This window comes from Trichosurus vulpecula, chromosome 2 (assembly GCF_011100635.1).
Source record: "Trichosurus vulpecula isolate mTriVul1 chromosome 2, mTriVul1.pri, whole genome shotgun sequence".
In the NCBI taxonomy this organism is placed as follows: Eukaryota; Metazoa; Chordata; class Mammalia; order Diprotodontia; family Phalangeridae; genus Trichosurus; species Trichosurus vulpecula.
Genome location: NC_050574.1, coordinates 221,547,941 through 221,574,184, shown reverse-complemented (window position 1 = coordinate 221,574,184; position 26,244 = coordinate 221,547,941). Strand labels below are relative to the sequence as shown.

At 37.0% G+C, this 26,244-nt stretch overlaps 1 protein-coding gene across 1 annotated transcript in view; it reads left to right on the top strand.

The window, feature by feature from the left end:
• The window catches only part of STK39 (serine/threonine kinase 39), a 318,732-nt gene that overhangs the window by 134,950 nt on the left and 157,538 nt on the right, over positions 1–26,244 (top strand). The window contains exons 6-10 of the mRNA XM_036747781.1: positions 4,508–4,617; positions 4,754–4,855; positions 7,207–7,340; positions 13,625–13,673; positions 13,779–13,844. Of these exons, the coding sequence (XP_036603676.1) occupies positions 4,508–4,617; positions 4,754–4,855; positions 7,207–7,340; positions 13,625–13,673; positions 13,779–13,844 (461 nt within the window). The remainder of the gene's footprint in view (positions 1–4,507; positions 4,618–4,753; positions 4,856–7,206; positions 7,341–13,624; positions 13,674–13,778; positions 13,845–26,244) is intronic.

Below are 26,244 nucleotides of genomic sequence, written 5' to 3'. Positions count from 1 at the left end.
GCATATTGCATATTTATAGTTGTATGTTTATGCAGATATTTTGTTAGATATTTTCTAATTCTGACATAGGTTTATAACTTTTTTTTCCTCTTTGAGGCTTTAAAATTTTCTAACTCTAATATTAGATTTGAAGGTGAATTTTCTTAGATATATTATGAATATGCCCACCATAATGTGAATTATGAAAGATGTATTGATAGAAAGAATTCAACCAATAATGTATTGTAATCTTAAGTCTTCCTCAGTGGTTTTGTAGGTTTCCAATACAAGTTGACAATTTGTATAAGAAAATGAGATAACAAAGACCCAAAACCCTACAACCATAAAATTGTACAGGTGGCTAAGTTTATATTTTTATCTTACATGACGTATCTTTGGAAGACACTAAGGAAGGTTTCTTGATTAATTTTTATTTTAAGAAGACCAAACTCTCATAGCAATGTCTAAGCTCCTACAGCCAAAGCCTCCAAGATAAATGTGAATTGGTCTCAGGCCATGGAAGAGCTCAAAAAGGATTTTGAAAATCAAATAAAAGAGGTAGAGGAAAAATTGGGAAGAGAAATGAGAGTGATGTAAGAAAATCATGAAAAATGAATCATCAGCAGCTTGGTAAAGGGGACACACAAAAAAATACTGAGGAAAATAACATCTTAACAAACAGACTAAGCCAAATGGTAAAAGATGTACAAAAAAGTAATGAGGAGAAGAATGCCTTAGAAAAGCAGAACTGGCCAAATGGAAAAAGAGGCACAAATATTCACTGAAGAAAATAACTCCTTAAAAAGTAGAATTGGCCAAATGAAAAGGAGATACAACAGCTCGCTGAAGAAAATAATTCATTAGAAACTAGAATCAAGCAAATGGAAGCTAATGACTTTATGAGAAATCGAGAAACAAAACAAAACCAAAAGAAAGGAAAAAAAATACAGGACAGTCTGAAGTATCTTATTGGAAACAACTGACCTGGAAAGTAGATGCTGGAGAGATAAGCCATGATCAAAAAAAGAGCCTAGACATCATCTTTCAAGAAATTTTCAAGGAAAACTGCCCTGATGAAAATACTGTAAGCAGCTGGAAAGAAACAATTCGAGTATCATGGAGCCACAGTCAGGATAACACAAGATTTAGCAGCTTCTACATTAAAGGATCATAGGCCTTGTAATATGATATTCTGGAGGTCAAAAGAACTAGGATTACAACCAAGAATCACTTGCCGAGCAAAGTTAAGTGTAATCCTTCAGGGGAAAAAATGGACATTCAATGAAATACAAGATTTTCAAGCATTCTTGATGAAAAGACCTGAGCTGAATAGAAAATTTGACTTTCAGTTATAAGAGTCAAGAGAAGCATAAAAAGGTAAATAGGAAAGAGAAATCATATGGGACTTAATAAGGTTAAACTTTTTACATTTACATTTTACATTTACCTACATGGGAAGATGATGTTTGTAACTCATAAGACCTTTTTCTTATTAGGTAGTAGGAGTATATGTAGACAGAGGGCACAGGTATGAGTTGAATATGAAGGGATGATATCTAAAAAACTTAATTTAAAGGGTGAGAGAGAAGGAGAGGGAGAGGCAGAATGAGGTAAATTATCTCGCATAGAAGAGGCAAGAAAAAGGTTTTACAGTGAAGGGGAAGAGTGGGGAGGTGAAGGAGGGAGTGAGTGAACCTTATTCTCATCAGGATTGGTTCAAAGAGGGATTTACTATACACACTCAATTGGGTATAGAAATCTATCTTATCCTATAGGAAAGTAGGAGAGGAACTGGATAACAGAAGGGGGGCAGATTGAAGGAGTGGGTAGTCAGAAGGAAAAAACTTTTGAAGAAATACAGGGTGAAAGGAGAGAGAGAATAAATGGGGGGGGGGGAATAGGATGGAAGGAAATGCAGTTACCAGCAGTAACTGTGAAAAAAAGTTTCAAAGCAAGTTGCTCAGATAAAGGGCCCATTTCCCAAACATAAAGACAACTGAGTCAAATTTATAAAAAATGAGAGTCTTTGCCAAATTGATAAATGATCAAAAGATATGATCAGTTTTCAGATGAAGTAATCAATGCTGTCTGTAGCCATATGAAAAAATACTCTTAATTCACTGTTGATCAGAGAACTGCAAATTAAAGCTATTTTGAGGTACTACTTCATACCTAATAGATTGGCTAATTAGACAGAAAAGGAAAATGAGAAATAGTGGAGGGAATGTGGGAAAAATGAGACATTAATGTATTGTTGGTGGAGTTGTGAACTGATTGAACATTTCTGTAGAACAATTTGTAACTATGCCCAAAGGGCATAATTCGCTTTAACCTAGCAATACCACTACTTGGTCTTTATCCCCAAAGAGATAAAAAACAAAAAGGAAAAGGACCTTCTGTACAGAAATATCTATAGCAGCTCTTTTCTGGGGGAAAAGAATTGGAAATTTAGGGGATGCCCATCAGTTGGGGAATGGCAGAACAAATTGTGGTATGTGATTATGGAATACTATTGTGTAAGAATGGTATATGCAAGGATGAGCAGGATGCTTTCGGAAAAACCTGATGCAAAGTGAAATGTACTATGTACAAAGTAACAGCAACATTGTAAGATGATTAGCTGTGAATTTCTTAGCTATTCTCAGCAATACAATGATTCAGACAACTTTACAGGACTTACGATGAGGAGGTTTTGTTTTGTCTTTTCTTTCACAGCATGACTGTTATGGAAATGTTTTACATGACTACACATGTATAACCTATATTGAATTGCTTGCTTTCTCAGTGGGGGGTAGGAGGGTGGGGAGAGAGGAAGAGAGAAAATTTAAAAACAAATGTTAAAATTGTTTTAACATATGGGGGGGGGGCTGGAATAACATACTAAACCTAAAAGAAGAAAGACCAAACTCTCCTAAAATACCTTCTACTTATAGCCTCAATAAAATATGATTGTAGGTTATACAGAATAATTTTATATTAATCCATAAACAATAAATTATTTGTTTAAAATCAGTTAAATTAAAGTCCATAATTGGAGTCTATTTCAGAAGTAGAAGTTCTATTCAAATTAATATCTTAAGAGATTCTTCTACCGTCTTTTCCCATTTCCTAATACAATAAATGTATAATAAAGACTAGTTAAGTCTATTTAACTGTACTGCTTGAGAATTTTCTCCTCTCTTCTAAGAAGCCTGACCCTCTGGTTCTAGCAGTTTCATTTCAAAACTCTTAATACAGCACGGTTTCTTAATATATTTATAATTGGAAGATGTTTTGAGCTTGACACATATATACAAAAGAATCCAGGTATTTTTAAAAATGAAATATACTTTTGAACAATATTAGAATGAGAAGATGAAGGAACAAAGATTCTATTTGTCAGTTTTATTCCTTTTCCTCATATTTGCAGTCTCACTGAGGAGACTCTGTAAATTTAAATCTAAGATTACTGTAACACAACCAGGATATTGTTTTCTAAAGCAACATTAAGTAACAAATTACATGATAATTTATTATCCCAACTCTAGGGCAGCCCAAAATAAAGTTCTAATAAATTATGACCTTGCTTGCTTTGTTTCAAGTTGTATTGTGGTGATTGCTGTCACCTTGACAACTGAAGAAGTATGACCAAGCGAAGAATTTGTGTGAGAGCAATTTCGAAGATTTTAGATTGCTTAGCATTTTGTCATTTTTTTTGAAAAGCATTTACTGTCTTTCAATCTTGTTAGATCTATGTATGGTCCTTTCATAGGCCTGTACCAATATTTGTTTTGGTAATCTCTCTTTTTTTCTCTCTTCTTTATGTAAAACTGCCAATTTATGTTTCGTAAGGCATATACAGACATACACATTTATATTCACATATCTGTCCCACCTATATTTAATTTATTTCCCTGTGAAGGAATTTTAAATGGATTACAGATGTCATAAAGAGTATTATTTAGCACTCACAAGCAGAAGAATTATCCAAAAGCCAAACATTGAAAATAGTCACTGTGTGTGTGTGTGTGTGTGCGCGTGCTTTTTTCTCTTGGTTAATTCTTACATTGAGACATATCTGGGCATGTTGTTTGGTTTAAACCTAATAGTGTTTATAGATTTGTTGTTATGGTTTTGGTTAAGGTACCTAGAGAGATCTGAGGTTAGAGAGAGGGAGTATGTGGATAATAGAAGTTATTCATTGCTGATTAAAAACCAGATTTAAAAAAACCCCACTAAGTCAGTTGGAGTCAGGAAGGCAAGAAAGTGCAAGAAGCAAACCAGCCAGAGGGTTGCTTGTTGTGATGTCTTTGTAGTTGATCTTATGAGCAGTTTGTCTAAAGCCGACGTCCTTGAACACAGAAAGCTATCTTCTGAGGGTCTATGCAGGGTGTTTGGGTGTATGCGAATGTGTGGGTAATGAAGCTACTGTCACAAGTGTATCATCGTTAAAATGCTAATGATATGTATTGTAGGTTATTTTTCAACTTCAGAAATAAGAAGGCCTTACAGAAACAAAATGAATATAATTTATTCCTTTTTCTTTTAGATTTTGGTGTTAGTGCTTTCTTGGCAACGGGAGGTGATGTTACCCGCAATAAAGTAAGGAAAACATTTGTTGGCACCCCTTGTTGGATGGCACCTGAAGTCATGGAACAGGTAAAAAGATTATATAATTATTGATAGAGTATGTGAACGCACATTACAAGTCATTAATAAATAATAGTTAATATATATCATATAACACGATTGCACTATGTGATCTTAAAGTGTGTTTTTCTTCTTGCAACAATAGGTGAGAGGCTATGACTTCAAGGCCGACATGTGGAGTTTTGGGATAACGGCCATTGAATTGGCGACGGGAGCTGCACCCTATCACAAATATCCTCCTATGAAAGTAATTACTATTGAAAATTATATATCTGATCTTAAATTTGGTTCTAAGGAATGTACAGTTCTTTTTCTTTTGTATTGGTGAAAATGAACAAAACCTATCCAACCAACTTTGATGTTTTGTGGTTGATGTTCTCTCCGAACAGAGTTACTGTGAGTGACAAAATCTATTGTATCTGCCAGGATTGAGGCTTTATATTCTGAGGGTGGAGCTAACTAAAGAATTTATTCAGGTTGGTAGGTAACAAATACTGACACTATTCCTTTTGAAAGCAGCATACAGAGAGAGTACAAGGCCTACAGTCAGAAATACCTCAGGAATACCTGAGTTCGAATGCAGCCTCAAGACACTTATTACCCTGTATAGCCCCAGGCATTCATTTAACCCCTGCCTGCCTCAGTTTTTTCATAGGTAAATGGGGACAATAACAGCACATCACCCTCGTGATTATTGTCAGGATCAAATGAAATAATATTTGTAAAGTGCTTAGTTAGCACAGCACTTGGCACATAGTAGTAACACTATAAATATTGGCTATTATTAAATCAGCTTTGTGGCTGAGTTCCCCAACCTTTCAGACCTCTTAAATTTGTTACTACACTGTAAAATTCTCACCCCCCTGCTATAGGCTGTGTAGGTGATTTATCTGGGGTAGTTGAACCTCCTTGAGTAATAGTAAATGTGTTTTAAATTTCATATTTTTCCTTAAAATCTTAACTAGCCCACAAGTGTGGTTTCTCTCATCTATGAACCTATGAGCCAAGTGCTAACACACCTGGGCTATGTGTTGAGGGTGAGAAATCTCAGAATGAAAAAAATGTAAAGACATGATTTATTTGAGATGAGAAGGCCGAAAGTTGTTTGATCTTCTCTGGGGCAGGTATTGTAAATAAGATAAAATGCTAAAGTACTCCCTCTCTCTCCAAGAGCTCTTTTTTAAAAAAAAAAATTTTTTTTGGCTTTCTTCCTAGTGTTTTTTGTCTCATACCAAAGTACTTATTAATCCCAGTCTGAAACACTAGGAACCTTTCTTCATGTTTTACAATTCTCCTGGTTTCTCCATTTTTTCTTTTTTGTTATCCCCAGTGAACAATAAATTGTCCATTTTATTTCTTTATCAAATATTTATTCATTGATCTGAAGGAATTGGAGAAGAATCTTGGTACACATGACATCATTGGCATAAACTAATACTGATCTGTGCATTCATGGCATAAGAACATTTTGTAGCTTGAAGTAATTTATTTGCAAAATCTGCTTTTCAGAAGCAATTTTGGGCTCCAGGAAGTTGATTTCCCCCTTCCTTCTTTGAATTTGCTGACAGATCCATCGCAAGTAACTCTTAGAAGGAAGGAGTTGTACCTTTTTGGTATAAGGTTATGTTTCTTTGGTTCTACAGAGGTAGGAGGGATCTAATTGTTCTTATACAGGATCTCTGTTTCTCTGTCTTTTCACCTCAGTTTGGACAAGTTTATCCGGTTACCATTCACCATATGTTCTCTTATTTCCAAAAGAGGAAAACCATTCTACTCCCTAGGATTTGGTGCATTGATATTTAGTTTTAGTAACATGTTATAACACTCTGAGTGATTTCACCTAGTTTGTTGCAAATAGTGTGTTCCGTGTCTCTTGTTTCTTGAATCTGCTCTGATGCTGTTTGGATCTTTTGAATTCCCTAAAAGTCCTTTGTTCACTTTAGATTTCTAGTCACGTGTTTGGTGGTTCCATGCCTTGAAATTATTGTTATAGTTCCATTAAGGCAATTTCCTCCTTTCTGTTTCAGTGATTTGGTTCCTTTGAAAGCTTGGTTCTGTGAAAAATAAATAGTTCTTTACTGGCATGACTTTCACCATGTCCTTAAAACAATTACCTAATTGGAGGTTTGTGTGAGGGGAAATGTTGCACAAATCTTTCTCTTTTCAATGCCTGTATGCTACCCCCATCTAGAATGACATGGACTCAGAAGTGATAGACTGGCTGTTTAAATTTTTTTTTCTCCTCTAAAATTAATTTTATATGATGGATACATAATGTCGAATTTTCAAAATATATTAGCCAGCTTATTGATAAAATATGTTTCTTAGTGACTCATTTTTAACACATGTAATAGATTTCACAATATGAATGAGTAATGTTAAAAAAGGCTATAAAGCATATATGCACGTTTGTAAAAGAAAATAGAAATTTTCAATACATGTAGGAAAATAATATAATTTTGAGGAAAGTTTTCACATCAGAATTTTTTTTTTGGTACCATGTGTAAAGTCCAAAAGACTTTTTTTTTTTTTGTGGAAATTACCTTCCTTTCAGGAAGGAAAGTACTAAAATTTTTCGTTTGTTTGTTTCTGATACAGGTGTTAATGTTGACATTGCAAAATGATCCTCCCACTTTAGAAACTGGAGTAGAAGACAAAGAAATGATGAAAAAATATGGCAAGTCCTTTAGAAAATTACTTTCATTATGCCTTCAGAAGGATCCTTCTAAAAGGTATGTCATATCTACAAAGACAAACTGATTACTTTGCCTAAGCCATAAAATTATAGAATGTTAGAGCTGAAACAGACCTTGAGAGATCTTTTACTCCAATCACTATTTCTTGATGAGGAAGGAAATGAAACCCAGAAAAAGCTACACTTACATGCTCATCTACACACTTTCCCTTAAAGGTTGTACATATGCTCACCCAGACACGCACACGTGCGTGCGCACACACACACACACGCATACGCGTAGTGACTTAAGTTATTATTATTTATGGGGAAGGGTTATGAGAGATGGGGATGATCCCTGAGCCTGGGGAAATCAAATTAACTCCTTGGGTTCCAAATGTCCTTCCTGCCAAGAGTAATTGCACAGTGAATAGAAAGACAAGGTTTGGAGAGTACCTGTCCCTCATGTGCAGATGAATTCAGTAGGTAAAAGCAGCAAGCTCTTACAGCATGGGGTCTTGTTGCCTTTGCCAGTATTTATTGTAGGTGTTAGGAGACTCTTTTCATGAATGGAAAAAAGAAATCAAAGAAAATTTTCAGTGCTGCATTTAAAAGCTCTTTTGACATCTCAAATGGGGAGGTCAAGCTGACCTCCTATTATTTGAATATCTTGCCAACTCTAGTCTAAACCAGGCACAGCCATTGAATTTTGCATGAGTTGCTTTTTCTATACAGAACAAACTGTACCACTTACGAGATTATCAGGAAAGAAGATTAAGGAGATTTTACACTAAAAAGATTAATCATATGAACAGAAGAAACAAATGGTATTCAATTAGCTATAATGCTTCCCATTTTTTTCTTGGGTTGTTGCTGTACATATGTGCTCTCATAGTCAGTTTTTTCCCCTTTAACTTTTGTCTGTGACTTGGAAATACCCTAGGTAGCTATGATATATTCTGTAATCATTATTATTTCATTAGGACTTTTGGTTTTCTGAACAACTGATATATGTACTACATATAGGCCTTTCTCATATTAGTTTCTAGTAATAAATCCATTGCTGACCCTGATTAGTATGTGTAATATTCGGAATTATGTAGTAAATTCATGGAAGTAGACAGGATCTTGAGAAATTGGTCTAGTCTGTCCCTCTCCCACAGATAGCAAAGTACTTAGAACCATAAGATTTAGAGCAGGAAAAAAATGTTAGCGGTCTTGTATTCTAACACCTTCATTTTAAAGTTTGGAAGAAGGTGGGCTTAGGAAGGTTCAGCAGCTCACCTAAGCTCATCTGCTTAGTAAATGGTGGAGGTGGGATATGAACCCTTGTTTTCGGACGGTCAGTTCGACACTTTTTTCCTTTGTAGAAATTGTACCAGACAATTTAGTATGTGTGTATAATTTAAAATCTATGGCAAAGTATATTTTTCTTCCATCACTTTTCTGTGTTTTACAACCATGTCTTTAGGAAGTTTTCCCTCTTCTCTTAGCTAAATCCCACATTCAACAAGTTACGTCTTTTTCCTCTATAGAAAATACTTTCATATTCTTGACTATTAATTAAGTCATCATTTTCTAGCATCAACAATTCTACATCTTTTAACCATGTTTCGTAGATCCTGTTCCCCAGCACTTTGAATTTCATTTCTCCCTCCTAAACCTGGAGCTGTCCCTTGGAGATAATACTTTATTAAGCCTCTGGTAGTATTCTTTGTAATGGAATTGTTGTTACTTTGCCATTCCCGTGTAATGCATTTATTGTTTTGCATCTTACCATTTTTCTTGTCTTTGTATTTCTTTTTTGACTTCTTATTTTTTGCTGTGGCCTTTTTAATGTAACTTTGTTCCATTTATTTGTCACCAAGCTTATAGTTGGTGAAAGTGATTTTAAATTGTAGCACAGCCCTCTCCCATCTCTTCTTTTTATTCTGGTTTGTAAAGTAAATACCATTCCATTCATTTCATTCATTATAACCATTAATGAAAATGATGAGTAGAAATGACTTGCAGGCAGAAATAGAACTAAAATTGCTCCTCTCCCTGATTCCCCATCCCTTCCATCAACAGTTGGTCATTATTTTTTAACATGCTCCTTAAATTAATTATGAAATCCACCCAACATGTGTAAATTAGTGTGCAAAATCACACTTTCATAAAATAGTCAACTAATAAACATTTATCAGGCACTTACTATGTGCCTTATGTATTGCCCTGACATAGATGATAGAATTGACAAGATATCCAGCCATTCCTTTAAAAAAAGAATCAATGTCAGTCTTATGATTTCCATCCCTTTTAGAGAAGACTGAAGAGAGCTCAAAGTTTCTTTTAAAAATAGGGAAACAGAATTTGCGTAAGAGAAATAAAGAAGTCTTAAGCATATCTTCAGGGAGATAAAGAAGTGACTTTTGCTTAAGCAAAGTACAAAGGATAAACATTTTTATACTAGAACTTTTCACGCACTAGACTAGGGCTGCTTAACCCTTGTATCATGGAGCCCTGTGGTCATTGATTGGCAAAGCCTAAGAATATATCCTTCCCAGAATAGTGTTTTTTAAATGCATAAAATAAAACACATGGTATTACAAAGGAAACCAGTTGTTATTAAATTACAGTTATTCAGCTTTTCAGACTCTGTATTAAGAACCTTTGCTCTAGCCTGTGTTTCTTTCCACTCCTGTAAGAGTCTCTGGATGATTCAGGAACGTGCCTGCAGAGGATCCTTTTGGTTGGACATCTGGCTTGCTGCTTTTGCTTTTGTATGTCCCATGAGCAAAGAAAGGTTTTTACATTTTTAAATACTGTTTTACATGATTTAGAAATGTAAAAAACAATGTTACTCTTAGGCAGCCACCCAGTCTGTTGTTTGCCCACGAATACTTCATTTAAGAGAGAAGAGTGGTAAATCTTCTCTTGATGAAAACTGAAAACTTGTAGACTGCTGTGTGGCTTTGAAGAGCTTCACAATGAATCATCCATCAGAACATGGACCTTTGCTTTAGGTTCAGGGAGTGCCTGTTTTTATATTGTGTTTCATTGCAGTGGAAAATTGCTGGTAACCACGAAGAGAGGGTACATAACTGTAATATTCTCTGTCTCTGTCAGCCAACAGGTTTGAGTCACGCAGTCTTATTCTGCACTGTACTTATATAGAAATATAAGTACTGTAACACGGATGTTTTCTGTACTTTTTCCTTCATTTCTAAAAGTCGTATGCAGATGTCCTTCTCATACACTCTTAAAGATACTCTCTTTCACTTCCTTTTCTTTCCTCTCTTCTTTTCCCTACTCTCCTCAAGGCTTCGTGGTACAATGGAAAGGGTGCTGGACTTGTTAATGGAGGACCTGGATTCAAATCCGGGCCCTATTCCCTGCTTTCTTGGGCAAGTCACCTAATCACTCCAGGCCTCAGTTTCCTTATCTGTGAACTAAGGGAAGTTGACTAGTTGGCCTTTAATCTCCTTTCCAGATCTAAAACCTATGGACCTACAGTGCCTACCAGTCAGTTCTAAATCTATTGTCTATTATCCTCACATTAGGTATTTGCTGTTGGGGAAAATTGTTGGCTCCTCTTCCAAACCTTTAAGCTGTTTACCCAGTTTTAGGGAGAGAGTGGGCTCAGTCGTTTACTGTTTCATTGCCCTGTGCACGTCTGGTAAAGCACTAAAAAAGTGAATACTGTAATCTGTTGACCCTTTTCTTAGGCCATAGTGGTTTGGGGGGGTGGAATTCATTTTTTGATGAGAAGGAAGGTATGTCGAGAAATGAGAAGCCTTTTTTCCCCTTTTTTGTCTCTTCCTGCTTTGCTTTTGGACCTACTTTCCTTTTCACCGCAGAGATTATGTTGTGATAGGAAATTATATTATTGCCCAAACTCCATGCCCTGAGGTGAACCCCCTTAGTCTGGTATCGTGAAGAGAAAGCATGTTGTCCTGGAGCAGGAGTAACCAGGAGAGGAGCTTGAGGAGGAAAGCAAGAAGAGCTTCATTTTCCCACTTGTGTGTCTCATTTGTGCATCCACCGTTCCTCTTCTTCACTCCATTTATCTCACTCCTGGTCTTTTATTTAGTGAATCCTTACATTTTTTACCAGGTCATTAATGCAGACTTGAAACTGTACTCTTGGGTCAGCTAGGTGGCGCAGTGAGTAGAGCACCAGCTTTGGAGTCAGGAGGACCTGAGTTCAAATCCAACCTCAGACACTTGACACACTTACTAGCAGTGTGACCTTGGGCAAGTCACTTAACCCCAATTGCCCTGCCTTCCCCCCTCCAAAAAACAAAACAAAAATGAAACTGTTCCCTTGAGGATGAAATACTAGAAGCAGTGATAACGTCCAAATTGAGACCTATCAAATATTTTAGCATCATCTTATTTTTAAGTCCTATGTAATTTTTAAAATAGGACAGTCATTTTCCTTTCCTTTGGAGGCCACCCAGTTTCTTTGCAGGTTGTGAAACAATAGGGGGCAGCTAGGTGGCCCAGTGGGTAGACCACTGGACTTGAAGTCAGGGAGTTCTGAGTTCAAACCCTACCTCAGAAACTGACTAGCTGTGTGACCCTCAGCAAGCCATTTAACCATTGCCTGCCTCAGTTTCCTCATTTGTAGAATGGGGTAACAGTAGTACCCAACCTTCCAGGGTTGGGAGCATGGAATGAGATATTTGTGAAACCTAAAAGTGCTTTATGAATGCTACGTAGCATCATTATTGCTATACTTCCTATCTAGTCAAATGTGTCTTCGGGTTTCACATCACAGATTTTATGGATAGCTTGCTCCTTACCCCCCTGCCTTTTCTTAACTTCTTGCATATGAAATTTCGGAAAACTTATACTCAACTAACATCCCAACCTATGAATCTCTCCATTTCCCCAATGCTTTGACTTGGCTTTATGAGTTAAAACAACAGCAGAAACCCCTAACAAAACCTCCCTGAATTAAATCATGTGTTAATAATAATACTACTACTTTTAAGTTATTTATTTCTGTTTAGACATGTATAAATTCATGTATTTAAAATAGAAGTATCTAATAGGTCCTTGACTCAATCTCCCATGTGTTCCCCCCGCCCTGTCCCTGGAACATTGGTCCACTTGTATTTTACCTCCTTAGTAACTAAATTTTTGGGGGTGAGGAGTGAATAGAGTATGGCAATCCAGAGTTAGGAGTTTATATGGAACTTCCAGTGTAGAGACTTCCACCTCTGATGCAGATAGGCAATTCTTGTGTGACTTGTAGTGTTCCTGGGAGCAGTGAGAGGCTGAGTGTCCTGCTCATGGCCAAGCTACTGAATCAGAGGCACCACTTGAAGACAGGTCTTTCTGACTTCCAACCCCCTCTACTTCCTACATCACGCTTCCTCTGTGGAGCGCAATTGATGGTAATTTTGTATGATGGGTGCCATCATCTGGTCTGTTTTGTCAAGCAATATGAGTACTCCTCCACTTGAAATCTGGGGATCTGTATAGGCATTCTCTAAACTGGAGCCCCTGAACTGACTGGGTTTTACTCTTATCATCTGTTGTTTCCTCTTGCTGTTGCTGTTCCTTTCTTGTCTGTATTCGTTGACTAAAGAAAAATAAATTAGGAAGTGATCGCCTTAGAGGAAATAATCATGATGCTCTTAAATAAAAAACTCCCTGAGAACTTTGATATATTTGGGGCAGAAATGCTTTTGGCCTTCCTAATTCATTTTTCCAACTCCCTGCCCCTAATTCAGCAAACACATCATCTCATATACAGCATTCATTGCAGGAAGTACTGGGAAAGATAAACTGTTTGAGTAAGGCCCAGATCTTCCCCTCATAGAGCTTACAGGCCAGCAGGGAGACAAGACAGAAGCACAAAATAACTCCCATACAGACTCTGCATGACTGTTTCATATGCTTCCAGATGCCCCTTGGGAACATCTTAGGAGTGTTTCCTAGTCTGACAGATCTTCTTAGGCCCAGGGGATTTCACCACATGCAGGAGGGCAGGGTCACACCACATACAGGTTGTGTTCTTGCATTATTGATAGAGAAAAGGATTTAGCTTGCAGCCTTGTCACTCTGCTGTCTTTTCTAAACATGGAATTTGCCATGGGCAGTAAGAATCGAAGATAATCAGTTAATTTTTTTGCCGCTCATATTTAACTCGTAAGGTCTAAAATAGCATCATTTGAACAGAACTACACCATTCCTGCTATTTTATACGGGTCTGTTTTACAGTTTAGCAGCCAGTTTGGCTATTCCTAATGTAGTCTTTTAAAGAATGCTCCAGAATTTGTGTTATTTCATTCAGGCACTGTACATATTGAGTGGTCATTGTTTCAACTCTGATTTATTATTGATCTTTCAGGCCCACAGCAGCAGAACTTTTAAAATGCAAATTCTTCCAGAAAGCTAAGGTAAACTGCTTCATAACCCTCACAAGTCAACCTGCTCTTTTGAGATGTTGTTGAATTTCTGCGCATCTTAGTTGGTTTTTAACTGGTGGAATGTTTGTTTTACAGAATAGAGAATATCTGATTGAAAAGCTGCTCACGAGGACACCAGATATAGCACAGAGAGCCAAAAAGGTAAGGTCCTTCGGGTGGCACATCCCAGTGGGAGTTTGTTCCATTGAAAAAAACTGGATTTCCTAGGGAAGTTGGGAAACCACTGTCTCATGCAAAATTGTATCATGTAGAGACAGATTTTCTCGTTTATGATTTACCAAAAACCCTCCTCCTTTATACTGACAACTCTGTTCATTTTGCTGCTTGGCTATGTTTTCATATTGGAATGACTAAAACTCAGCAGTTTGGGCAAAAGGGAAAAAAAAAGGTTGTGGGGAAGGAGGCAGAAACTATTGAATAAAACGAGGTTTTAGGATTTCAGATATCCCTGAACCCCATTGGCATTGATAATAATTGGATGTTAAACAGCCAAATCAGGCAGGATTTCTGATATAGTCTTAGATGACAAAAATAAAATTGGTTGGTTTGAATGAGTTCTGGGCTTTGGGTATTTGCTCATTAAAGATCTGGAACCTCTTTACTGTTAGACTGTCTTTTTATTGGTTTGGGCTGATGAAAGGAATTAAAGTAATTTTCACCTTGGGCCATAGTTTTTTAAAGTGGCTTAGCTAGGTTTGTCTATTACTGATTTTGTGCTAATATATTTAGAGATTTTATTTTGTGTTTGGCACGCAGTCATAGAGAGATCATTTATTTTAAAATAAGACTAGGTATTTTTAAAAAGTGTTAATTTTCAATACATATTTTGTTTTTTATGAGATTCAGGAAAGCTGGGTTTTGGGTTATTTTATTTTCTATTTTAGTAGCATGGTAGAAAATGATCTAGAATTAAGTTATTTCGGTATGGCAGTGTATTTATTAAGTACCTTTATAAGAAGGGAGAAAGCTTTCGGAACCTCAGCATTCTGAACTATGAATAAGATTGTCAGAAATTAAAAAAAAAAACAATTTCCAGTTATTGTCTGTAGGAGCTATTATCATCTAACATTAACCTCTTAACACTGCATTTTGTTGAAGTTTTATGTAACATGACTGAATTTAGCCGATGACTTCAAATTTAGGTTTTAAAGCTTTTCTGAAAGGGACTTCAAGAAATAAACTCTTAGAACTTTAAGTTACAGAATTGTTGCTGAATTTCTATCCTGTGAGTTCTTTACACTGATAAAATCATAAATCTGGACTGGGGGAAAAGAAAAAAAGCTTAATTACAGAGACATTTAAGGAACAACCTTTATGGGGTGAGAAGCAGATCATTAGAAATCTTTAAAGACCTAAATGGATATAGAATATCCATAAAGTAGACTTGTCAGTAAGTATAAATTGTATCATTCCATCTACTTTTTTTTTTTTAAGGGAGAAGGCAAGGCAGTTAGGGTTAGGTAACTTGCCCAAGATTACATAGCTAGTAAGTGTCAAGTGTCAGAGGTCAAATTTGAACTCAGGTCTTCCTGACTCCAGGGCCAGTGCTACCTAGCTGCCCCAATCCATCTATTTTTTAGTGTTTTCCTTCCTTACCCTCATTCATGGAAATATTCTAACGGTAAAATAATAATATCGTGATTTTAGTATGAATTTTATTTGTCCTGGAGAGAGATTGATTGTCTCCAAGTTCTCTGTCAAGTGTGAACTTTTAAATGTATATTAAATAGCCCCTTTGGTTAAGAGAGTATTGTGTTTGAGGATGGGAGTATAAGGACTTTTTCCCCCTTCTCACAAAAATAAATTCATTTTGAAAATCACTAATCTATTCTGTTCAAATTTAGAATTAGACACCAGTATGAAGTACCTCAAGCATCAGCCTGTATCCCCAAGACAAAATTTTAGATAATGATTTTAAGGAAATGTAGTGTATTTTACCTTTACATTCTTATACTTTTTGTTTGTTTTCCTTGAAGATGTCTAAGGAGAAGTAATGTCTGCTACACTCTTTCTTATTGGTATGGGTGGTGTGGGAAGAAGGTGGAGGAGTTCATTATAACTTTGAAGTGAAGTAGTGCTTAACCATATTTGTGAGCAAAATCAACATTTTGTGGACATAATAATTTTAATTATTGATTAGATGGCATGATATTATATTTGTTGGTTGAATAGATGAATACAATTGAATACCCAAAAAACCCCTCCTGCCTTTTAGTTTTATGTTAGATACAGTGACTAATATTTTTTTCCTGAGACAATTTTCCCCTGATAATTTAGAATTGTGGGGGTTGTAATTCTTTACCTAAGTGTTCGCTGAGTCATTTTTGTAGTTTTTTAATGAACATATAATTATCCCCTGGGTGATGTTAAAAGTTGCACTGGAAAATTCCACATTCCTCAAAATGAAAAGGTAATAATAGATTTTGCTAATTTAAGTCATCTTACATTAATATTTCCCAAGGAAATATCATTTATTGATTAACATAAAATGAAGTTGGTATTGTTAACATAAGTTTGTTCCTAATACCTCATTGAAGCATATAGGATTTTTAATCACAGGTATTTTATAATAGCTTTTTAACTAGAGTGGCAAAACCACTCAGCTGAATGTTTTTCGGATAATCAGTCAACAAGCATAATATGTAGATGTAGATGTAGATGTAGATGTAGATGTAGATGTAGATGTATGTGTATACATATATATATATATAAATGAGAAATGAATATTGATAAGGTATTTTGTTAGGCTTATTAATAAAATGTTTGGATATAATTTAATCTAACTCCCTTATTTTAAGAGGAGATAAAACGAGGTTTAGATGTAATTTTTCAACCAAATTCTTTGTCATTTAATTGCTGCTTTATTATGTCATTGGGCAGGTCTTTGACTCTTCTGGCCTCAGTTTTCTGTAAAATTAATGAATTGGACTGGATAACCTTCAGGGTCACTTCAGCTCTAACATTTTGTGAGTCCAAGATTTTAGAACTACCACTTAGATCTTGGGCTTATTTTCTCATCTCTTAAGATTAAAGATGGTCATTGAAATGAGAGCCACATTGATCACGAAATCACGCAGCCTCATGTTAGGAAGGGACCTTGGAAATTATATAGTCCAACCCATACTTGAGCAAGAATCTTTATAAATCATAATTATAATAATGTCATATGTATACATAATGCTTTGGCTACAAGGAAATAAAAACTCAGAGCAGTTAAATGATTTGCCTCAGCCTTACAGCTAGTAAGTGACTGAGGCAGGATGCAGATCCAGATCTTCCTGATTTCAAGTCTGCTGTTTCATCTGCTACTGATCCTCTAATGTCTGCTGCCTTTTTTATAAAGTGCTCAACAAGTTGTCACCTCTACTAAAAGATTATGATGAAGAATTCACTGTCACTTGCTGTGTTACCCGTTTCATTTTTCATAGCTCTTGTCAGGGGGATACATCATGGCATAGGGTAAATGATCTTAATCTAGGGTCTGTGAACTTATAAATAAATACACACACACACAACACACACAACAGTGTTTCAGTATATTTGGTTTCTTTTGTAGTCTTATGCATTTAAAAACATCATTCTGAGAAAGCACCTATAAGCTTCCTTAGATTGCCAGAGGTGGTAGGGAGAGAGGGGAATCCAGGACAGAGAAAAAAGACTTAGAACTCCAGGTGTGGTAGATTCCGTTGTAGAGTCAGGAAGAGGTGGGTTTGGGGTCCTTCTCTGATGCTACTGGCTGTTTGGTCATGGGCAGGTCTCTTTATTTTTCAGTGCCACTCTTTTAAGACTAATATTTAAAGATGAGTTGCTGATTTACATCGATGGGAGGAGTTTCCACATCAAGAATTCTTCACACTGTTGAAGCTATTAGACTATATCTAACCTTCCCTTCAACCTCCATATTTCTGTCCCCAAAATAAACAAAACAGAAACCTCGACCTCAAAAACAAATTACCAGGAAATTTTACTTTTGTCATCGGGGGGAAATATTCTTCTTCTTCCTGACAGCCTTTCAGTTGTTTTAAGAAAACTGTCATATCTCACTTTATTCTTCTGTTGACCCAGATAGGAATCCCCTCTTTGATTGCATCAGTTGTGTGTTACAGTTTCCAGCCCTCTCACCATCTTGGCTTTTTTGTTCAGGACTAACTCTAGCTTTTCAAAGCTCTATCTAAAGGAATGTACTCTAATTTGACAGTCTCCTAAAATGAGGCACTTCAGATGTATATGCAATAGGCATGCAAATGTATGTATGTTATATGTATGTATATAGATAGAGATATGTAAAGATAAAATCACACAATACCAGAAAGGAGTGGGAAAGAACAACTTAAGTACAAAGAGTATGCACTTTGTCATTTTTTTCAGTGTTTTTTTTTAGCTGTTAATCTCATTTTCAACTTCTAAGTCATCAAAGCCTTGCTCCCTTTTAGAATATGGTATTTCATAAGATTATAGGATAATTGATTTAGACCTGGAAAGGGGTCTTCAAGGCCTTCTAGTTTAAATCCCTTATTTTGTAATTGAGAAAACTGAATTTGTAAGAGGCTAAATTACTTGCCCAAGGTTAGACAGCTTTCTCACATTTATCATTCTGCCTCTAATTTTTGTCCTCTAACCTGCATCCCCCTGTACAGTTTTTGTCTGTGTTCTAGGGGTATTATTTCTTTATCAGGTTCTCTTTTGCCTTTTATAGTGAAATCATGTGACATTACTGTTTCTGCCCTGAGTTGTTTCTCATCCCTTATTCAGACTCTGTTTTTTTTCAGTTGAATAACGTAGTATGTTCCAGTGCTGTATAATCTGATTTTTAAAAGGAGAATGTTAGTTTGCAATGTAAGCAAAAGCAAATTTTGTTTTCAGCATATTCATCCAAGAAGATCATTTGTTGAGGCCAACGTCTAGGCAATAGGAGTTTTCTAGAGAATGTGAAATCTTCATGTTAGCATTTTTAGTGTCATTAGTGTCTTTCTAGGACATGACTTTCCTTTCTTCATGTTCATTACTATTTGAGAACTCTCTCAAGATTTTCAACATGATCCTGCAATCTTTCTCAAATACATAAGGGAAAAAACTATTTGTAAATTCAGCTTTTAGAAGAAATGACTTTTCTATGAATACCTGAAGTTGTTAAAAAAATCCTTTTATCTTCTGACTTACATAAGAAGGATTACAGAGAAAAATGAAAATGTGCAGGTTCATGCATCTAGGATTTTGATTTTATTGTTTCCTGATTCCAAAAACATGAGTGTATTAGTAAAAGTCATTTTCTGTTTGACTAGAGAATTCATTCTAGTCACATATACACCATCTTTTCAGGATTTGTTTAAAAACATAAGTTAAAGGTTTTGGTGATGATTTTAAAAAACATTTTTAGAGTCTTTAATTTTTTTACACTGACCTAGCATAGGTGGTTGTTTTCAAAGGCTATATAATATTTAATAGGTGGCCTATTTGGTAGTGTAACACTGGTCTTGGAAGTTAAAACGTTTAAGTCCTGTCTCTAACACATGCTTCAGTTACCAGTTTGATCCTTGGTTTTCCTCATCCACAAAATGAAGATATTTATACTTGGGGTGCTTATCTCAGAGTGGGTGTTGTGATACATGAGGCACCAGATATGTGTAAGTTGTTGTTTTCACCAAACCTATGACTTCTTTGGTGAAGGGAATGAGAAAACTCCCTCTAGCAGGTCAGATTGGCAACTAGTACATGACTTAAGGAACAAGCATAGGGTGCTGAGAGATTAAGTGATTTGCCTAAATTTCACACAGCTGGTGTGTGTGTATGTCAGAGGTAGAACTTGAACCCAAGTCTTCTCAACTGTAAGAGCAGTTCTCTATTAATTATACCCCCTTCTTTAGTTTATAATATTGATAAATAACAATAATAAAAACAAAAAGGTAATACCTGTAATGTGTTTTGCACATCTTGGAGGGTCGGGTGGGGTGGAAAATTCCTTATAAATGCAAAGGGGCAATTTTTGAATGGTTATATGATGGCTTCTCATAGCATGAATGTACATATGCACATTTCTTAAAGTAGGAATGTTTTCCCTTTCAAAACACTAGTTAGCTCTATGTACTTGAGTTCACTCTAACATAAGGCAATCTCAAACTTTGTTTCTTTGTCATTTTGACTGGAAATGGACACATCAGCCTCAGATTATTGTATGCCAAAATCTTGTATCGGTTCTTGAAACAGCCCTTTAGGATTCCTGTGAGCAAGGCTGAGATTTGTCAGGCTCAGATTGAGAGCAACTGTTCTGTTCCTATTCAGTGACCAGAACTCTGTTCAGTAAATTAATTTAACATTTACTTTGTAGTGTACCATTTGTAATTTTGTAGTGTCTTACATACTTAGGTTACTGTGACTCTGCTGACATAGGAAAAGTCAGTAGCTCGATCTTTTAGGTGGTATTGCCTGTCTTCTATTCTCTCCTTGATACCATGCCCCTTCTCTCTCCTCCTTTCCAGCAGTCTCTGGTAATGAGGTGTTGATAATGGTAATTTCATGCTATTCCCTGAATTTGACAGTTCACCCCTCTGTACATTTGTACAGACCATTTTTCAGGTCTGGAATTTACTCCCTCCCCATATTCTCCTTTCAAAATCCTTGTCTTCCTTGAAGTTTTAATTAAGGTACGTGTTCTCTCGTGCAAACCTCTCTGACACCCCCTTCACCTATTTTTTTCATTAAATTTTTTTTCAGGGAACAAAAATGTATTTTCTCTTCCCTTCTCTCTCACTCATTGGAATGGGGGTAGGGGGAAGTAAAATGAAACCCTTGTAACAAATATACATGGTCAAGCAAAAAAATTTCTATGTTGGCAATGTCCAAATTACATGTCTTATATTTCTGTACCCTGTGAGTCTATCATTTCTCTGTTAAGAGGTGGGTAGCAATATTGGCCCTCTGGTCATTGTGTTGATTAAGTCTTTCAAAGTTGTTCATTTTCACAGTGTGGTTGTTATTGTATTAATTGTTCTGAGTCTGTTCAGTTCACCTCAGTTCGTATTAGTATTCCTAGATTTCCCTAGGAAACCATCCCCTTCATTATTTATTGCAGCGTAGTAGTATTCCATCACATTGCGTATTTCGTAACTTGTTCGTCTCTTCCTCAGTTGATAGGCACCGCTGTCTGGCTCTTTGCCACTGCATTCTCCCCTTGTTATTATTTATCTTAGTCTCTTTACTTTTCCACATACTGTGTTTATTTTATAGCTTTCCAGTAAAAGGTAAATTCCTAGTGAGCAGTGACATTTTGTGCCCCCAGTGTCTAGAATGCCTAAACCTTATGCCATTACCTGCATATATTGCCATTGTTATCACTAGTGCTTGCATCTCTGTGATACTGTCTATCATGAACCATTTTATCTGTATGTGTCACATCACCTTCCTAAGACTATAGGATCCATGAAGGCAGGGACTCTGTTATCTAGCCTTCGTGTCTCCCCCTGTGCTTAGCAGAGCTGGTATATCTAATTTGTTTATGATGTGACTTTAATATCTAGATCACACATCCATTTGGAGCATATTATGGTATGTGGTATGCAGTGTTAGTCTGAGCCTAATTTCGCCTAACTTTTCTAGTTTCCTCAGCAGTTTTTGCCGCCTCGTTGAGTCCTTATCTTAGTAGTTGAAGTTTGGAGCTTTATGAACGCTGCATTCCCATGTTTGCTTCTTGATCTCACACACCTGATCCGTTCCATGGATCAATCTCTGTGTTCTTTAACCAGTTCCAAATAATGTTGATGGTTACCAGTGGTGGTGCACTTTGAGATCTCCATCCCTTTCCTTTCTAATTCATTATTTCCCTTGAAATCATTCATCTTTTCCTTTTCTAGGTGAATTTTGTCATTATTTTTTGTAGCCCTACAAAGTAACCCTTTGGGTGTGATGCTATCATGGAAGAAGTAAATTAATTTAGATGGTAGCCATTTTTATGGTAGACATGCTTAGCCATGAGCAATTAATATCTCTTGGTCATTGTAATTTCACAGCATTTTAATCATGATTGTTTTATGGTTATTCTTTTCCTTTGCATTGTGGTAGTCATCGTATGTATTGTGAATGAGCTGGAAAAAATGTTTTGTCAGTATGTTGCATGATGCTGTCTGAAATAATTGTAAAAGTAGTAGCATTTATCTTCCTCTTCCCTCACTTACCCCCCAGCAGAACACTAGTCTAAATTGTCGGCAGGGCGGGTTTGTTTGTTTTCCTGTTGACTTTATGACTTTTCTGTTCTTTAATTTTCAACCTGTAGAATGGGGATAATTTTCGTTCCTACTGTCTCTTGAGTGCTATGAACATTAATGAGATTTGATCTGCCCTACTAAGAATGATGCTGATGGTGATTCAAGAGAATAAGGTTCAATGCAGTTAGATTAGCTTTTCTGAGAATTTTAGTTCTTGTGGAAGAGAAGAGGTTTCCTGTCCCATTACTGCTTCCCATGTGACTCTCCTCAGGTCTGCCTCCAGCTCTAGGGTTTTTGAGACAATGACCATGTGATACTCTCTCATTAATGCATTAGATTCCCTGAAGACAGAAGGGCATAAATAGCTTTCCAGACCTTAGAGTTATATGGTTGTGCCATGGTAGACTCTCATAAGTGTCATATTTGGTTGACCTATATCACAGCTGTCAGACACGTGGCCTATGGTTCACATGAGGCAGCCTTGCGTGTCTGGCCAAACCAGATTAAAATGTTACTGGGAAATATTTAACAAGTAAAAATACAATACAACATAGATAATGTTAATATGTAGTCTTCCAAGTCAACATTTAGCCTGCAAGGATCCTTGTAGATGGTTATTGGCTACCATTTCTATTTGAGTTTGACACTCACCACTGACACATCATGCTTGCATTCATACATTCATATGCTCTGTGTTTTTCTGAAACTCATTCTCTACGTATTGTAGCAGCCATGTAATTAATTAGCAAGAGCCTTATACCAAGAACTTAATAGTATATCTGTCTTGAAGTTGGTTTGGAAAGTATGTGTGTTGGGGGAAGGGAAGCAAGGATATTAAAGGAAATGTTCCGTTTTTCTTTCCTGTTACCATCTTGTTGTATTTTCATGAGCATTAGTATCAGTGCAAAACAATTGCTTGAGCTGTTTTTGCAAGAAACAATATGGCCTAGTGGAAATAGCCCTAGGTTAGGAGTCTGCACACCTATACTCCAGACTTGGCTCTGCTCTTTAGGGGCTGTGTGACCTTTGGGCCAAGTCACATAACCCCTTTGTCTCAGTTTCCTCATGTAAAACCAAATTGATAATAGCTGTTTTATTGAAAATATTTGTTTTCCTTACAAGTCTATTATTGTTGTTTGGATATAATAAGAGAATATTTTTTGGGGAAAAAGTAAAGTGCTTTGTGACTGCATAGTGGCATTATTATGCTGAGCAATGATTCACAGCATCACAGAATTTCAGAGCTGGAAGGGATCTCTTTTCAAGAAAATGTTACTGATTTTTCCAGTTATTAGCGAGCCTCACCCAGCACAATGTATTTTTATTTTGAGGGGGGAAGGCAAGGCAATTGCTGGTAAGTGACTTGCCCAAGGTTACACAGCCAGTAAATGTGTCAAGTGTTTGAGGCCGAATTTGAACTGAGGTCCTCTGCTCACTGTGCCACCTAGCTGCCCTCCATCACAGTGTATTTTTGAAATGTGTCTTGTCTGTGTTTCCTGGATTTATTTTTCTGTGACCATGTTGTTTCCCCTGTTAGAATGTTGGCTCCATGAGGGCAGGCTCCAATTTTGTATTTGTATCCCCAGAGCCTTGATTAATTAATTGATTGACCTTATAAACCATCTGATCTGATCTATATTTGAAGACGAGTCCTCTTTACAACATTGGAGACAGGTAGTCATTTAGGCTTTACTCAAGGCTCATCAGTGAGGGGCACCCCACTGCTTCCCAAGATGGCTAGCCCAGTCTGCTTTGGAATAGCCCAGGCCATTTACTTGCCCTACTCCATAGTGTTTCTCCATCAGTGGAGGCCATGCCCTGGGGGCTTTAATCCATTCTTCATTGGTATTAGTATTGCTGTATCCTGATCATATTCACCTGTTCACCAGTCATATATTCCATTACATCTATCCAACCCAAAACCATGCTCTCCAGCCATCCATCTAGGGCCATCTTCTTGCTTTGAATGTAAATTCATGGAGGGCAAGGAGTGTCTTGTGTTTGTATTTCAATGCCAGCACTTCCTTCATTAACTCTTTCCCCTTCCTTCTTGCTTCCTCCTTTTAGTATCTTCTCTTTCCCTTCCTTTCCCTTTTTGCCTTCTCTTTTCCTTCTCTTCTTCTTCCTCTCCTTTTTTTTTTCTTTTCCTTCCTTTTTCCTCCTAAATATCCTTATTCCCAGTTTCTACACATTGCTCCTGGTTCTCCCCTCAGGGGCCAAGCAGAATAAGTCTTATCCTTCTTCCAAATTCCAAGATGGTTATAGAGTACCTGGCTGCCCTTAATGAATTCAAGTCACCAGGCCCAGATGAACTACATCCCAGGGTACTTTAAAATCTGGCAGATGTGATTGCTGAGCTGTTGGCACGGAATAAACGCTCTTTTCCTTAATTCTGCTGAGACAAGGTCAGGGCCTGAAGCTTTGCAGAGTGCAAGCTTTACCCTTTGTGCAAGGAAAAAGGGAGGTGAAGGGAATCTATAAACCATAGGCCAGTGAATTTGACTCAGGGAAGCGTGACATTAGATTGACTGTTTTTTTTTTAATGGGGATTGGATAATGCTGCTAATTAGGCATGGGTTGGCCTGATGTGAATATTCTCATATCTGTGGGCTCACAGATTTCTTTTTCCTCTCTGCCTAGCTGATTTAAATTTAAGAGCCCAATTCATCTCCCTCCCTTCCTCAGATGTTACTGATGTTCAGTGAATCATCTCAGAAAGTGAATTTGTAGAACCTATGTGACTCTTTTGGTCATTTCATGAACAGGAGAGCACCTTTATTCACTGTTGCTCTTTCATCAGTTCATTTCTGGCTTGGTAAATTCATGAAGGATTCACCTCTTTGAATAATCCTACACAGAGTGAACGTTTGTTGAGGGATAGGAGTTTAAGAGGAGTTCAGACCTCTGAGTCTGATTCCAGTTACAGAATACAGGTAGCTGGGTGGTGCAGTGAATAGACTGCCAGGTCTGGAGTTAGGAAGACTCATCTTCCTGAGTTTAAATCCGGCCTCAGACGCTTACTAGCTGTGTGACCCTGGGCAAGTCACTTAACCCTGTTTGCTTCAGTTTCCTCCTCTGTAAAAGAAGCTGGGGAAGGAAATGGCAGATCAGTATCTTTGTCAGAAAAACTCCAGTGGGGTCACGAAGTTGGACACGACTGAAAAACAGCTGAGCAGCAACAAGAGTACGGGCTGTGGAAAAGGAATGGTCTCGTTGTTTGGAGAAAGCTTAGTGTGGTAGAAGCAGCACTGGACGTTAGGAGTGCAAATCTCTGCTCTGGCGCTTACTCCTATCTTCGGGATCCTATGAATGCTTGTTTCCTCATGTGTAAAGTGGGGATAATATTATTTGTACTACCCACCTGCACCTTTATAAACTGAGGTGATAGCAGTGGTGCGTTGGATTGAGCTTGCACAGCGTTGTGAGAGCTAATTCACAGGTTTCTCTGCATAAGCATTTACACTTTGGAAATCTGCAGATACTACATGTCAGGGCCTGATTTGTTGTTTTGTTGATTGTCTAAACTTAAGAAAGTGATGGAGAAAATGTTAATGCAGATTAAAATTAAAAATAGGTCAGGTAAGCATTCCCCCATCCCCATCTCTCCCCTCCTCCCTTAGAGCTGGTTGTTAAACATTTACTAACACGCCGTTTGGTGTTGGTGTGTATGCACTTCTGACAGAAGAGTACTGTAGAAAGTTGCTTTTACAATATTGCTGTTATTTTTCAGCAAAGCAAAGAGAGAGAAAACAGTAGGAGAAAGGAGCGAATGTATAACTCAGATCATTTTGCTTTCACCTCACTGTTTGCACTCACATCATCTTATGTACTTTTGTTCTCATTACCCTGGATTTTTTCTGTGAACACAGGGAAGAGAGAAAGTAGGAAAACCAGGGATCAGGTACAAAAGAAGACAGAAAGGAGGAGGAGAGAGGGAACGAGGAGACGGAGCACCAATAGCGACAAAGGGGAATGGCGAGAACAGAGTGGGAGAAGATATAGTATGTTTATGGTTACAGGTCACAGTGGTTACTGATCGAATTCCATGATGTCCGGTTGCATATACATCTATGGGATCTGTGAGAATTTAGAGATGATAGGAGCATAGAGGAGGAGGACTGGAGGAGTTTAAGAGGTGGTAGTTGATGCAGATACCCAGAGAAGAATAAAGTAAAATGTGAAAGGTGAAGGAATGTCTGACATTTCTTTATCATCAGTAAATATTTTCATACTTTCTAGGTGCAAGGAGAGTAATGAAGATAAAGTTGTAGAGATGGGTAGGGGCTAGGGAGAGTGTTTGAATTCCAAATCAGGTATACTTGGTTATATCTGTGACCTCTGGT